The sequence below is a fragment of the Varanus komodoensis genome, unplaced genomic scaffold (genome assembly GCF_004798865.1).
Source record: "Varanus komodoensis strain SLA01 unplaced genomic scaffold, ASM479886v1 scaffold36, whole genome shotgun sequence".
Taxonomy (NCBI): domain Eukaryota; kingdom Metazoa; phylum Chordata; class Lepidosauria; order Squamata; family Varanidae; genus Varanus; species Varanus komodoensis.
The window spans coordinates 1,646,805-1,661,344 of record NW_025335873.1 but is presented as its reverse complement, the minus strand read 5'-3'; the positions used below and the strand labels follow the sequence as shown (position 1 = coordinate 1,661,344).

Below are 14,540 nucleotides of genomic sequence, written 5' to 3'. Positions count from 1 at the left end.
GTCTAGGAACTTTGCTAAAGGCACGAGCAGCTCTCGCGCCCCGAACTCTCCAAGGGAAGGTCACTTCCGCCTCCCGGAGGAGGAGAGAAACTTGTCAGATTCTTGCCAATGACTTCATCTTGAAAATGGCAGGTCGAAAGATGGATGGACCAGTGAATTCAGAGCTGTTCTCTCATACTGCAAGTTCCTGCACTCCAGAGACATGTGCTCAGAAATTGCTTGATGAGAATTTCTCCTGAATATCTCATAGGTACCTTTCTGTTACCTTTCTAGGGTGCTTCCAGGAAAGAGCCCTGAGGCTTGGCTTTTTTGCAATAGGAAAATATTAATTACCATGATTCTGAGGGCACCGTCCTATTAATGGCACTGTTCATGCTTTTATGTCTCTGACCTCTGACCTCTTACTCTGCCCTAACTGGTCATCTAGGTGCTGTAATTTGGGGTGGGGGAGAAGAAACCTGCCTGCAATGCTGCTAAGACATTGGTGGTCTCCTGTCCCCCTCAAACTGCTCCCTGTACCACCTTTTTTTGGGGGGATCAATTTTCCAGTCCTGGAGAAGCTGTTCCTTCCATGCCAGGCATGAGGGGAGGGAGGGGCCAGAGTATGGATCCCCTGCCCTGACCATTCCCAACCTTGGATCTGGGACTCTAAAGCATGGAGTGGGCCCCCTGGGTGCTTTTTACCAGGCATCTCGGTTGACTCTCCCCATTGCCTTTCCCTTTAAAAAGCCCCAAATGAACAGACAACAAATTGCGGCATATCAAATAGCCAGAAGCATCAAAGTCACCTATGCACTGGAACTCTGATGGCCAGTGGGAGAACCATAAAAAGCAAGCAAACAATTCTAGAGAAAACGGCTTTGTGGAAAGACCCCTGGTGAGGTTGGGGTCCGGGGCTTGCTTCCCACCAGTGCCCCAAGAAGGCTGGCAATAAAGGGCAGGGAATTCCAGGCTCTTCCACCAATCATTCCTTGCAGAAATGTCAGTGTGGAAAGGGCGCCCTTAATGTCAGAACTGGTAAATGACTGTTCTCAACCACTAGCAAAAGGTGGGGTGGAAGGAGGACCACGGAAGAAGCCCGGAAGAATTTATGGCGCAATATCTTTCTACCTCTGAGGCAGCCCTAATTCAAAGCCTTCCAAAGGTAACCAAAGCTGTCTCTTGCACTTGTCGTCTGCCTATAATAAAACGCTCTGGGCTCTCACTCATCCTGCCCCTTTGGGTTTCTGCATGTGGAATTTTCTCTCCCTCCCTTCACTGGCAGAAAGGAGCAGAGAAGCTCTTTCGGATGCCCCGTTCAGCCCTGGCTCAATCTAGGTTAGAGCAAGCCGCACCAGGTGGACCTGGAACTTTTGGGAGACCTCCACCATTTGCTTTCCAGGTAATTGGGCTCCATCATCAAACTGCTGTAACTCTTAGGAAGTTTTGCCAAGTATTCCAATAAATTCTCCAATATTGGCCGATTTGATCAAGACCTTCCATGTGCTGGAGGAGAGAACAAGCACTCCAGAGACTGAGGACACAAATCTGAATAGAATCTCCATATGCTAATGCATGCTGATCCAGGCACGCTTGAAAGTAATTGCTGGCATTTATTGTAATTCCATAAGAGGCAAAGTCAGTCAATTTTCTCATCTCACTTGTCCCAAGTAAGATAAATCATGGAATGCATTTGCACCCTGACCTCAGTCACCGCAAATCAGTGGACCCAGTCCCACTTCCAAAGCTTAATTCTTTTGGTGGGGGAGCAGGGGAATTTTGGGGAGGAGAGAGTTAATCCTTCCCTCCCCAGCTGCAAACTTCCTTGAAAGTTGCCCCCACCCCAAATGTCCATTAAGCTGAGATGTTTTTTCAAAGCTTGCAGGGCCTCCAAAGGACATTCAAGACTTCATGGAACAGAGCCAAGCTCTGGAGCCTCTAATGACAATCGGGAAGGCTGGCCACACAAGGCCCCCCAGTGGAACCGTCCATGGTCCTGAATGCTGCCCTCCACCTCTGGCACCACGTGCTTCAGAGGGAATACGAAGCAGATTGATTACCCGGAGCTGCCAGAGGCCAGGAGATTCCAGACAGGATCCAAGGTCCCGGAGAGCAGCTGGGGCTTCATGGGCCCCAGCCCTAGCAGGGCCGCAACCATATACCCCGCTCCATCGCCTCTTCTCCAGATGCACTTCAGCTCCACACAGCTCCTTCCAGCTTTTTTCTTGGGCTTTCCATATCCCTGAGGACCCTCCTTGACCACCTCTGGGCCCATTTCCAGCCAGCACTTGTCCTTCCTGAAGCCCAGTGCTGTTAACTGTCCATGGAACGAAGTGGGAAGGAACTTTAGGAGCACTTGGAAGGCCCCCTCCTTCTCTATCCATTTCTCTCCCTATTGGCAACTGTTCCATCTCCGTGACCCTCCTTTCCCCCTCCCAGCAGCCTCCCATGCCCATCTGCCACCTCATCCCCCTCTTCTTCCTCTCTCAAGGAATCATAGAATAGTAGAGTTGGAAGGGGCCATGGAGGCCATCGGGTCCAACCCCCTGCTGTCGCGGGACACCAAGTTACACCATCACACTCAGATGGCTGCCCAGTTTCTTTCTGAATGTCTCCCATGTGGGAGAGCCCACCGCCTCTCCGGGCAGCCAGTTTCACTGCCATATGGCTCTGACAGTGAGGAAGCTTTTCCTGACGTCCAGCCTGAATCTGGGTTGTTGCAGCTTGACTTGGTTATTCCGTGTCCTACACTCTGGCATCAGCAAGAAGAGATCTTGACCTTCCTCTTTGTGGCAGCCTTTGAGGTCCTTCTAGAGGGATCTCATGTCCCCCCTCAGTCTTCTCTTCTCAAGGCTGAACATGCCCAGTTCTCCCAGTCTCTCCTCACAGGGCAGTGTTCCCAAGCCCTGGGTCTTTGTGTTGCCCTCTGCTCGACCCTTTCTAATTTACCTGCATCTTTTTAAAATCTTGGCAGACAGAACAGGGCACAGTATTCCAGGTGAGGTCTGACTAGTGAGGAGTATAGAGGAACTACTACTTCTCGTGATTTGGAAGCAATACTTCTGTCAATGTATCTCAAAATAGCATCTGCCCTTTTGGCAGCTGCATTGCATTTTTGGCTCATGTTTAGCCTGTTGTCCACAATTACTTCAAGATCTTTTTTCTTGTTCAGTTCTTGTTCTCTCCTTGTCTTTCACTGTGCACCTTCTGCAAGCATGAATCCCCTTCAGTGCCGTGTTCACAAGAATGGGGTTCTTGAGCCCTGGAGCCTGGCGATGAGGAGGAAGCCATTCTTGGTGGTCCATTTTGGTGGGGTGGGTCCCTGGGGAGCTATGCTGAGCACTTTTTCTGCTGCAGCCTTTGCTGCGTGTACCTGTGAGACCCTCCAAAGCCAAGATCACCTTTTCTGAGAGCTAGAGTGGCCCTTCCGGTGGCCTCACAGAAGAGGACTGCCCATGCACCCCATGGGGGGGGGTCCTTTGGCACCCCCTGGATTTCACACACAAGGCAGTCTCCTAGCTCATTCCCCCAAAACACACACACACACACACACACACACACACACACACACACACACTTGGGCAACCCTGCCAAACAGCAGCGGAATCTAGAGCCTCGTTTTTATGGCTCCAGATAAATAAGCAGAATGCCCAACTATACCAGCTCATAGAAAATCCAACTCTGTGTGCAAGCCACATATTTATGTGTACTCTATTAATAATAAAGTCAGCATTAATCATGATATTCCGCATTTACTGAGTATATATTTACTTCCCATCTGCTCTCCGACAGAAATGAGTTTATTTTATGTCTGCATAATCATACCAAGGCAGGTTTGTTTTATGTGTATTATTTCTAAGCCCCAAAGACAGGGCCAAATGTTTTTCAAAAATTCCTGCATGCTTTTTGGGGGAAATTCTGCTCTTTATTTCCCTTCCACATTTCCAAAGATGTTATATTTTTACCAGGTGCATATGCAGGAACCTGAAAGATAGGAAGGCTATTTCTAATTAAACCTCCACACTGTGGTGAAATGTAGTATCTTTCTGTTTGAATTACAGTAATTATTTCTAGATCCGCAGCTATTCATATAAATTAGCATATGAACATTCTATGCAATTTGATGTCTTCTTTTTTTGGTTGGGCAGTCAAGAAATAGAGGCTTGGACTTCCCCTAATTCTCCTTTTCCCAAAGGAACTGGGTGACCTGCCAGAATGGTTCCCAGATCATGGAACATGTGGGAGACCTGGAAGGCTCGCCAAGAAATCTCAGCTAGGATTGATAAAAGGGACCTGATCCGTGCAAGAGATTGGAGGAAAGTTGTGCATGGGATAGTGAAGGGTCTGACATGAGTTACACGAACAAAACCCATGCAAGTCACTGTGATGACACAGAAAGACAGAAATCGCTTTACAGTCTGGTCCAGAACAAGTCCTGCATCTGGCGGATGCTGAGCCTTTTCTTTCTGGTGTCAGGCCCACCCGTGTGAGTGGTACCCGTGTGAGTGGAAGCACAGGCCACCGATCAACCCAGGCGAGCAGTTTTCCCCCAGTCCCTCCGTCGGCTCTACAAGGCCTCAGCATCTGTTCCCTGACATTGTATTTTGCTTCAACCTTGATGGAAGGTCACATGTTTTGACCAGCCTTTGGTGCGGGCTAAGCCCACGGCGCTCTTCCTAAAACAAGCTCATCAAAGAGACTTAGCCGGGCAGGCAAGGATCCCTACCGTCCATCCGCCACCGTCTGTCGTCATGTCACAATAGACCTGGAAGCCCTCGGGGTAGTGAGTGGGGAAGACAGAAAAAACACCATCCTCTTCTTGTCCGCTTGTGTAGATGTCAAAGCAGTCCCGAGGCCGGGAGCCTGTACCAGTGTCGGGTGGAGAGGAGTTGGCGAGAGGGGGATGGAGGAAAGAGAGGACAGGGAGGGAGAGAAAACAGAGCAGGCTAATTAATTGGCTAAATTACAGCCTTGCTGTTTGAGTTTCTGGGTTCAGGCTCTGTCACTTAACTCAAACACCCTTTGCTTCATGCAGTAGCACAGCTGTCACTCTTAAACTTAAATGCAAATTATTTGTGGCCGAAAGAAAGCCATGAGTGGTGGTTGGGGGTATGTGCCTCTTTTTTTTGAGGGGGGGATTATCACCCCTGGCTTTTCCAAGTCATGAAGAAAATGGGTTTCAGACTCTCTGCAAGGGGTTTGCCCACTCGGAGTCCAGCCCATTAAGACAGAAGTACAGCATTTTTAAAAGCATCTCTTGAAGCCAAATTTCAATACACCCTTCAACATGATTTGTGAGGTATTGAATTTCAGCATGAACTCTGAGTGGAAATGTTCTGGAGTGGAAATGTTCTGGCGATTGGAGGCCCAAGTTACACAATCTGGGAGCTTCCTGTTGTCAGCGGGAAGGGTGGCTGGTCCCCCAGAATGGCTGCCTGATGGTCGGGAGAGGGTCCACTGGTGGATGGAAGCCCCTTGCGCATTTCAAAGAAGGTGCCCTTTGGAGACGAGGGAAGGCAGGGCTTGTGTCTGGGAAGGAACTGCCAGTTGAGCTTCGAGGAGGGAGTGGAAAGGAAAAGGAAGCGAATGAAGGAAACCAAGGAAGGTGCTGGCGTCTCCCAAGGACCTCCTATCCAGCGGAGACCAAAACTGGGCAGCAGTGCCCCGGGACTTAGGCCAAGGGGAAGGGCACAGCACCAGGGACGGCCCCAGCTTTTTGCAGGCCCTGGTGGGCAGCCCACCTCCAGAGCCCTCCCCCCGTCAGCCTCCCTGCCCTCCCACCATGGCTACAGCTGCTCTTTCTTCTCTTCATCTTCCTCCATCATAGAAGAGCAGAGTTAAAAGGGGCCATGAAGGCCATCTAGTCCAACCCCTGCTGTTGCAGGACACCATGTGACACCCTCCCACTCAGAGGGCTGCCCAGTTTCTTTCCGAATGTCTCCAGTGTGGGAGAGCCTTCCACCCCTCCGGGCAGCTGGTCCCGCTGCCGTATTGCTCTGACAGTGAGGAAGCTTTTCCTGACGTCCAGCCTGAATCTGGGTTGTTGCAACTTGACTTGGTTATTCTGTGTCCTACACTCTGGCATCAGCAGGAAGAGCTCTTGACCTTCCTCTTTGTGGCAGCCTTTGAGGTCCTTATATGGGGATACCATGCCCCCCTCAGTCTTCTCTTCTCAAGGCTGAACATGCCCAGTTCTCCCAGTCTCTCCTCACAGGACAGTGTTTCCAAGCCCTGGGTCAATTCTGTTGCCCTCCTCTGGACCTTTTCCAATTTTTCTGCATCTTTCTGAAATCTTGATGCTCTTACCTTGGCCTGCCAGGCAAATGGCCACAGAGAAGCAAGCCAGGGACTTCCTGCTCCTCCATCACTCCACCACATTGTCCGAGCCAATGCGAGAGGCAGGGAACAAGCAGCAGGTCCTGATGAGCCAAAGTTGAGGGGACCCTTGTCTAGTGCCCAAGCATGCCTACCTGTGGCGCTGGCTAAGGACAGCCCTTCCTGCATTGGTCCAAAACTGATGACCTATCCCAAGAAGAAGAGCATGTGGATGAAGCTCTCACGTACCGTTGGAGCATCCCTTTGGCCGAGTGCCCCGCGCTGGAGCTTTCTGGAGGTCCGCTTTGAGCCGTGGCCGGACCACCCCACGGTCCTTCTGCAAGGTGTCCAGGACATCGCTGACCGAGTTCACCAGCCTGGCCATGTTGGCCTGGCTTTCCGAGAGCAACTGTGTGGTAAGAGAAAAGTTCAAATCTACCGTGACATTTTTTTTCCTTCTCCCCTCCACCTTTTTGAAACCGAACAAAAATCGCCTGACTTTATTGAATTTTCATCAGAGAGTTACTTTTAGAAATTAAGGCAGAAAATGCCTTTCATTTATTATGAGAGAAAATGTGTCAAGTGGAACCACTTTGTGCATTACTTTTATGGTGTGAATAAAATAAAAATTTAATAACAAATGATTTCTCATTGCGTCTTGGTTTCACTGAGAACGAAAAACTCCATGTTAACTCAAAAGACTGCAAATTGTGCTTGGCCTACCTCTAAAAATAGACTAAGGGCCACCAGTGGCTTAAAGCAATCCATCTTTTCTGCCAACATGTTGATTTGGTCTTATTTCTTTAATTAAATGTTTGAATTATTTTAATGCATACAGCGCTTTATTGGAATTGTGTTTATTTGAGTACTCCTAATGCTGGGATCTGGGAACATACTGTGCTGTTTCCTTTTTGTTGCTAAGGACTTTCTGGCCAGGAGAAATGAAACTGCAGGACCCGATGGTGAATTCAACCTGTTTCCAAGGCAGTTCCTTGAAGCAGGTGCAAATTTACTCCAGGCCTGGCCAGACTTGGTGGCAAGAGGAATTTTCCACAGGAGCTGCAGATGCCAGAATCCACTTCAGTGGCCAAGCACAGCCACCTGAAGCTCAGGGCAATGCATGTTTTGAGGCTGCTTGGGCAAGGAATCCTCCACCTCTCACCACCATGGTCACCAGTTCCTCTTGTTCCTCAACTGCTTTCTCATCATTGCCGGGAGACGGGCAGGGAAGAAGTTGGCTGTAACATCTGGTGAGAGGACAGGCTGGACATGCACATGGTGGGCATGTCATGAGCAGAGCCAGCTGGAGCCGGGGGTCAGACTAGATGGCCCGGGAGACCCCTTCTGACTCGGTCTGTTTCTGTGTTTCTCTCCTCTGCTGTTCTTTCTTTCCACCACTCTTGTTTGGCCCAGAGCAAGAGGCACAGGGACAAGCAGGCTGCCATGATGAAGAGGAGAAAGCCCAGGAGGCCCTTCTCTGACGGCTGCTGCCAGTGTGTGGAGCCTTTGAAGGCATCCGGCCATTTTTCCCATTGATTTTTCAATACGAATTTTAGTAGGTAAAAATCAAACCAAAAAAACCCCCTAAAATTGTATAGTTCATTAGCATCAGGTGTGACTATATCCATTGCAATCAAGGCAGCAGCCCTGTGTCTCCCACTTTTGGTTCAGACAGGAGGCCGCCGCGTTCCCTGGCCTCTTGCCGCAGAGGCTCAGCCAAGGCAGGCAGGCGATGCGGCTCTGCGTCCGTTTGCAGATCGCACCTGCAGGCTCCCCTTCGGAGCCTGAACGCTTCCCTGAGTGCTCAGCCCCTGCATTATGGCTGCCCCACTTGCCCTTCCAGCGCTGCAATAGCAGCCTTGGAGCAGTCCGAAGGGCCACAGTTCCTCCACTTCTGTCAGCATCACGTGAAGTCCTGCAAAGCAGGCAAATGATTTTGGAAAGCGTGCTGGGAACGGCCACCTCGGCCCTTGGCACAAGCCCCGGCTTCCGGGAAGCACTGTGGGGCCGCCAGGAGCGCTTCTTCCCAGGGGCACGATCCTTGGCGCGCTGGAGCCAACTCCCTGCAATGCATCAAGCCCCCATCGGCGGCTCTCCCTGTCCCCGTCACTCAACCCCGGCTCCTTCCTCCAAAGGCCAACTCCGAGGGAGGCTGGAAGGGTGACAACAGGCTGGGGGCTTTCTCTGGGGTGCCCCCACCTATGGAACAACCTCCCCAGGGCGGCCTGCCCGCCGCCAACCTTGCCCTCTCTTCATCACAAGGTTCAGGTGGCCCTTTAGGCCAAGGGATTTAACGATTTACTGGGCGGCACCTCCCACCCGGCTGTCCTTCACAAGAGGAAGCGTCTTGCTATCGGTGTGGCTGCTGCGAGTTTTTAAACTTCCCTTTCAGAGACTGCTCAGAGAGCTTCGGCTGAGAGGTGGTCTGAAAAGAACGAGATGGAACAAAGCAAGGACTCTGCAAGGTCCACGTGGCTCTGCAGGCGTCCCACTGAAGAGGTCCCAAGCCCAGGGGACTTCTCCCCCCAAGCCTTCCCTCCTGGCCTCCCCCTGTGCGCCAGCTTAGGGAAGGATTCGCAGACATGGAAGGTGATGGGGAGCACACCTGGCCTGGCTAGGGTCCCAGTTCTGCCCACCTACATTCTGCCGGTGGGCCCTTCTGATGGCCCCACACCTTTCCTCCGACCAGCGATGTCTCGGAGGTTCCCTGGCCATTTTCCTTTTTCTTGTTCCGATTCCCTTCCGTTACAAGAGGCTGTCATGACTGGCGTAAGGCTTAGTTATAGGTAGGAAGAACTTCCAGATACAAGATGCTGGGGAGCAGGGGAAATGTCGCTTCCGCCGCAACCCGGAGAGCAGGGAAAGGCAGCCCCTGGTGCAGGAAGCGCTTCACCCGCAGGCAACCTGGAGCCAAGTTGCTGAGAGTTTCCTGGAGAATTGATAGCCAGCACCGCTGTTCTTGGGTGGGCACCTCATGTTCCCATAGCCCTTCCTGCTACCCTTGGGAACATCAGAAGGTTTTGGAGCCCACCGGCTTGAACCCGTGTGGCCCTGGCCCCGAACCTCTTTCAAGGGGCTCAGGTCAATTCTGCAGAGCCCTGAGTGCCCCCCAGTGCGAACAGCTGTGCTTGCTAACTCTGTTTCTTTGCCATGCAAGGGGCGATTTTCACGGGGGAGTGAAAAGGGAGCCCTCTTCTCTCTGCACATGGTACAATCTCCCCCATTCGTTAACTAACTGGCTGGCTTTGCCTCGTGAAATTCAAATAAATCCCTCTAATCATTTCTAACTGTGTAAAATATAGCTGTAAATTAGCATATACGGATTTATGTCCGAGACTGGACCCGGGCCCTGAATCTTTTACGTGCCTGGCAGCATTCCTTCCAGAGACGCGTCCAAGGCGCACTCTGCGTAAAAGATGTGGCAGCAGTCCAGCCCAGATGAGCTAGATCTTGTGAGTCCCTTGGCAAACCTTGCCCAAATGCGTAGCCCTGCAATGTTCAGCCATTTTGCTTCAGGACTTGGCAGGCTGCCCCGAACTACCGGGAAGTCACGGCTGTTCTTTCTCCTAACCTTGCCCCAGGCACCAGTGCCGAATTCGCGAAGCTTCCTTTGATGACTCCCATCAACACAGAGAAGTTCAGTGAGGTAAGGCAGCATCTTGAGGACTTACTGGCGTGTAGGTACTTTCCAAAACCTGAGCGCAAGCCAGGCCTGCCTTCCCACCCCTGCCCTTGCTTCACCTCCGCGTTTTCCATTCCTGGAGCCCTCCTGTGAGACAACACCTGTTAACAGGCGATGCAGCTTCGCTTTGCTTTGCTTTGCTGCTTGTTCTTGGCAATCTTTCCATTGCTACCTGTGGCCAGAGGATATCTTGCTCCTTATAGCTACATAATTCCTCAGCATGCCCCGTATCAAGCAGGAATACCCGGGCGCCGCACGCGTCTCTCACCTGGATGAGGCGCCCCTGCTCGTTCTGCAGGGCGCTCAGCTCCTGCCCCATGGCGCTGTGCCCCTTCTTCAGGCTGTCGCAGTCCGTCCGGAGCTGAGTGGCGTGCGAGAGCAGCCGGGACACTTCATCCGACAGGCCGCCCAGCAAGGCCCTCGCCTGCCCCGTGGACGCCTTGGCCTCCGCGTCGTGGTCGCTGATGGCCCGCAGGAGGGACGCCTGGAGGCCTTCCAGGTGGGCGAGCCCGTTCCCCTGCTCGGGGCAGTTCGGGTCGATGAAGATGTTGATGCGGGAGCTGTCGGCTTTCTCGATGGTGACCAGGGCGTTGGCCTCGTCGGGGTTGGTGCTGATGATGGGCGGGGACTCCGTGACGGGCGTGTGATAGTGATTCATGAAGAGGATGGCGCCGGTGACGATGACGGCCAAGAGGACGGCCACGGACAGGAGGACCGTGCACAAGACATAACCGCAGCTCATCCGCTGGGAACAAGGAAGGCCCGAGACGCGCGTTAGGCCGTTGGCCTAGTCAGCCCAGCCGGGCCTACCGTGCCGGGAAGCCTTGGCGGGCCAGCCCCCTGGGCCGTCAGGAGTCTTGGCCACCAGGACAGCCCCTTCCCAGCCCTGCTGCGCTTCCACTGGGCAGGAGAGAAGGCGGGGAGGTGGCAGGATTAAACCGCTTCCCCTCTGAGTCATTTTGCTCCCCTGGCTTCCTTTTTCACTCCCCCTTTCCTCGGGGAAGGAGATTCTCCGCGTCGGCCTCAAGACTGGGGTAGCTTCTCCCTTGCCTGGGACTTACCCAGGGAACAAGGAGGTGCTGCACCTGCTGGATCCCAAGCCGTCTCTCACTGCCCTGGAATCCCTCCACTTGAGCCCATGCCCTTTATTTATGTACAAATACTTATATGCTGCTTCTGCAGTGCTTTCCACCACTGAAGGAAGACAAAGCTCCCTCTGGCCCTCCTTCTCTGGCCCTGGAGGAGGAGATGCACTGAATGCTACGGCCCCAGAATGCTCATCTAGTGGCTATTGGGTGACATCCTATGTCCTTTCGAGAAATGCTTTCCCCCAGACCATGCTCGGCAACAGTGGACGCATTTTGATGCAGAAACACGGCTTACAGAGGAACACGGCTTAGAGAAGAAGCCGTGCCTCAGAGAAAAGAAGACAGCAGGTGTCTCTTCTCAAGATGCACAGAGTCCCGCAGGGGAGGCAGCCAAAGTGGATTTCCCAGAATGCCCCTGAGCAACGGTACATCAAGGTCATGGTCTGGAACCAAGAGGGCTGCTGGCTGCCACCAAGGAAACCCACACCCAGGTTCTCCTGATCAGGGAAGGTCCCCCCACCCCCACCCCCTATGAGAAACTTTGCGAAAAGTGATCTATGGGCAGGGGAAAGGAGGAAATTTGATTTCAGGAAAAACTCAGGCAAGAAGATTCAGGTGGGGGGCAGCGGGAGCTGAAGCACATGTGGGCCAGAGGTCAGTCCATACTGGAGGCCCAAATTTATTTCCGCCCAAGCCCACAGAATTGAGGCCTTTGAATTGTGGTGCTGGAGGAGACTCCTGCGAGTCCCTTGGACCGCAAGGTGATCCAACCGGTCAGTCCTAGAGGAGATCAACCCTGGCTGCTCCTCAGAAGGCCAGATACTGAAGATGAAGCTCAAATACTCTGGCCACCTAATGAGAAGGAAGGTCTCTCTGGAGAAGAGCCTAATGCTGGGAGCAATTGAGGGCAAAAGAAGAAGGGGATGGCAGAGGATGAGGTGGCTGGATGGAGTCACTGAAGCTGTCGGTGTGAGCTTAGCTGGACTCTGGGAATGGTGCAGGATGGAAAGGCCTGGAGGAGTGTTGTCCATGGGGTTGCGATGGGTCGGACATGACTTCACGACTAACAACAACAAAAGCCCACAGACAGCAGCCTGGTGGGGCAAAGACCCTCCCAGACATCTGGGGCTCCGAATGAAAGAGTCGGGGCTGCCGAGCAGCATTTCATGCCTGCTCTGGCTTTTGTGTGTTGCTTTCAGGACCTTGTGCAACAAGGAGATGCAGTTGTGAGCCGAGTTCCCCCTCCCAGCAGTAGCACTCACCAGCCCCTCTTGCCAAATGTCTTTTTTTACATGCAGGCCTCTGAGCATGCACAAAGTGAAATGTTGAACCCTCTCTGGCCCTCTTCATCCAAAGCTTTGCTTATGAATCCTTCTGCGCCTGCCCATCGGAAGAGCTCTGTAGAGCTGGGCGCACCTGCGCTCCTTCCTCTGAGAGCCCAACTGGGCCACCCGACGGCTGTGATGATGCCCTCTCAGGTCCACCTCGGGAGGCTGGAGCTTCCCATCCAATGGACTCCCCTTCTCTAATCCTCCAGATGTTCCTCTTCCTCTTTCCCGTGGGCGGGTTGACCGGGCCCCTCGGCTGGACTTGGACTTGAACTACTCTCTTTCCTAGCAGGCATGGGGGGGGGGGGGGGGACTCAGGGCCTTGGACTGCAGCTGCTGCTGAGCCCGTTTCAACAACCATCTTGTTATCAGATCCTGAGCTGTCAGCCCTGCCAGGATGGGCCGTCTCGCCTGCACCCACCTCATTCTCAGAATCTGAGCTGCCGATCCAGCCAAAAAGGTCAGCCTCTCGTGGGCGACCCGGAGGTTTGCCAGAACGTGCACGGACAACAGCTAGCCATCCGACTAGCTGCCTTACTCAGAGTAGGCCTTCTCTCAGTTTCTGCACCCTGCTGCCAACCCACAAACATCCCCACCGACTGGAGAGGTGGGCTGTCCAAAGATGACAGCGATGATAATCCACGTGAAGTACCTTCCCATGAATGTCAAGAGTTATTATTAAATTGATATTATTGATATCGCTTTGAGAAGCACCCTTAGCTATACTTCTCAGATATTCAAATAAGAATCACATAAATAGAGTGGGGGCCAACAGAAGCCTCAAGGAAGGGAGAATATTTTTCTTCCCCGTGTGATCTGGGATTCGAAAGGCAGGGCAGGCCCTTATTATAAAACGGGTTGCCACCTGCATGAAGGAAAGCCGATGCATTTGAGAACCAGGCAGGAGCACATAAACCATGTTCATGCACGCCACCCCACACATGAAGGGCTCGTGCCCATCACTGGCTTCATCCGCACCCACGTCGTGGGAAGGCGGACGTCACCGGTCAAGTGGACCGGCTTCTGCTCTGTTCCTGGGACCTGATTCCAAGGGTTGAGATGAAACTTTCAAGTCTTAGACTGCTTGAAGGTGGAAAGGTTACTTCCCCTCACGTACATGGAATAACGGGCTCCTAGATATCAGGAAAAATTGCCTGAATGGTAAAGCAGTACAGTAGTGGAACCAATGACCCAGAGAGGTGGCGGGCTCTCCCTCCCTGGAGGCCTTCAAGATGCAGCTGGAAGCTGGAAGGGAAGCTGTAACTGGGAGTCCTGCGCTGAGCAGGGTGCTGGAGCAGGCGGCCCTCTGGCCCCTCCCAACTCTGCCGCTCCCCAATTCTGCGATTCCAGAATTCTGTGCTTGCCTCCATCTTAAGATCCACCTCCCCCTCAGATCCAGGAGCTCTTGCCAGAGGAGGCAAGGCAAAAGTCTACTAAAGTCTACTAAAGGAAGAGACTTTTTGAGGATGGCTCCCCAGCTGTAGCAGGTCCTCCCCAGAGAAGCTCACCTGATTGAAGACCTTCTTATTTTCCCAGGCTTTTCTGCCCTTCACTTTAAGGTTTCTTTTCAAAGGGGCTGTTGTGTTTTGCTGTCTTTACCCTGCAGCAGCCTATAGATTTGCTTGGAAGGAGGTGAAGCTTTCATCTTCGTTTTTACTATGACTTTTGTGAACTGGGCAGTCTAATAACAGGTAAAGAGAAGCCAGTGATACGGAGAAGGCGTCAAGGAAGGCATGGCTGCCTCTGGGCTGCCGGCCGGCTCCTTCGTCCCTGCTTTGTGCGAGGGTCTTACATCCCAGGCAGCCCGACTGAAATAGCCCATCCCGCTCTAACCAGACTCTGAATTGGAATATGAGGCCCCAAATCATTCTGATTCGGGGTGCTGATTGCCGTCTGTCCCTCGGCCGTTTCCCCAAGGCCTTCCTGTAGCGGGGACACCACAAGTCCCCTTTGAGAAGGAAAAATTAAAAAGCTCGCTTTAAGACAGATCACCCGCCAAAGAGCTGCAAAGAATACGTCTGGCAAGAGATGGCAGGGAGCCAAGCGGCGCATTACTCTCCGTGCATGTAATGCTATCTTCTTCTGGACAAAGGAAACAAAAGCAGCCAAACAAACAAGCAAGCAGAAACCCTGTTCCAGGGGTTTGAT

The 14,540-nt window shown here is 52.6% G+C and overlaps 1 protein-coding gene across 1 annotated transcript in view; it reads right to left on the bottom strand.

Annotated features, from left to right (window-relative positions):
• Window positions 1-14,293, bottom strand: part of FIBCD1 (fibrinogen C domain containing 1) — a 32,099-nt gene extending 17,806 nt beyond the window's left edge. The window contains exons 1-4 of the mRNA XM_044440022.1: window positions 14,284-14,293; window positions 10,245-10,726; window positions 6,544-6,703; window positions 4,706-4,842 (exon numbers count right to left, since the gene is read on the bottom strand). Coding sequence (XP_044295957.1) covers window positions 4,706-4,842; window positions 6,544-6,703; window positions 10,245-10,718 — 771 coding nt within the window. The 5' untranslated portion in view covers window positions 10,719-10,726; window positions 14,284-14,293. The remainder of the gene's footprint in view (window positions 1-4,705; window positions 4,843-6,543; window positions 6,704-10,244; window positions 10,727-14,283) is intronic.
• Window positions 14,294-14,540: the final 247 nt, after the last annotated feature.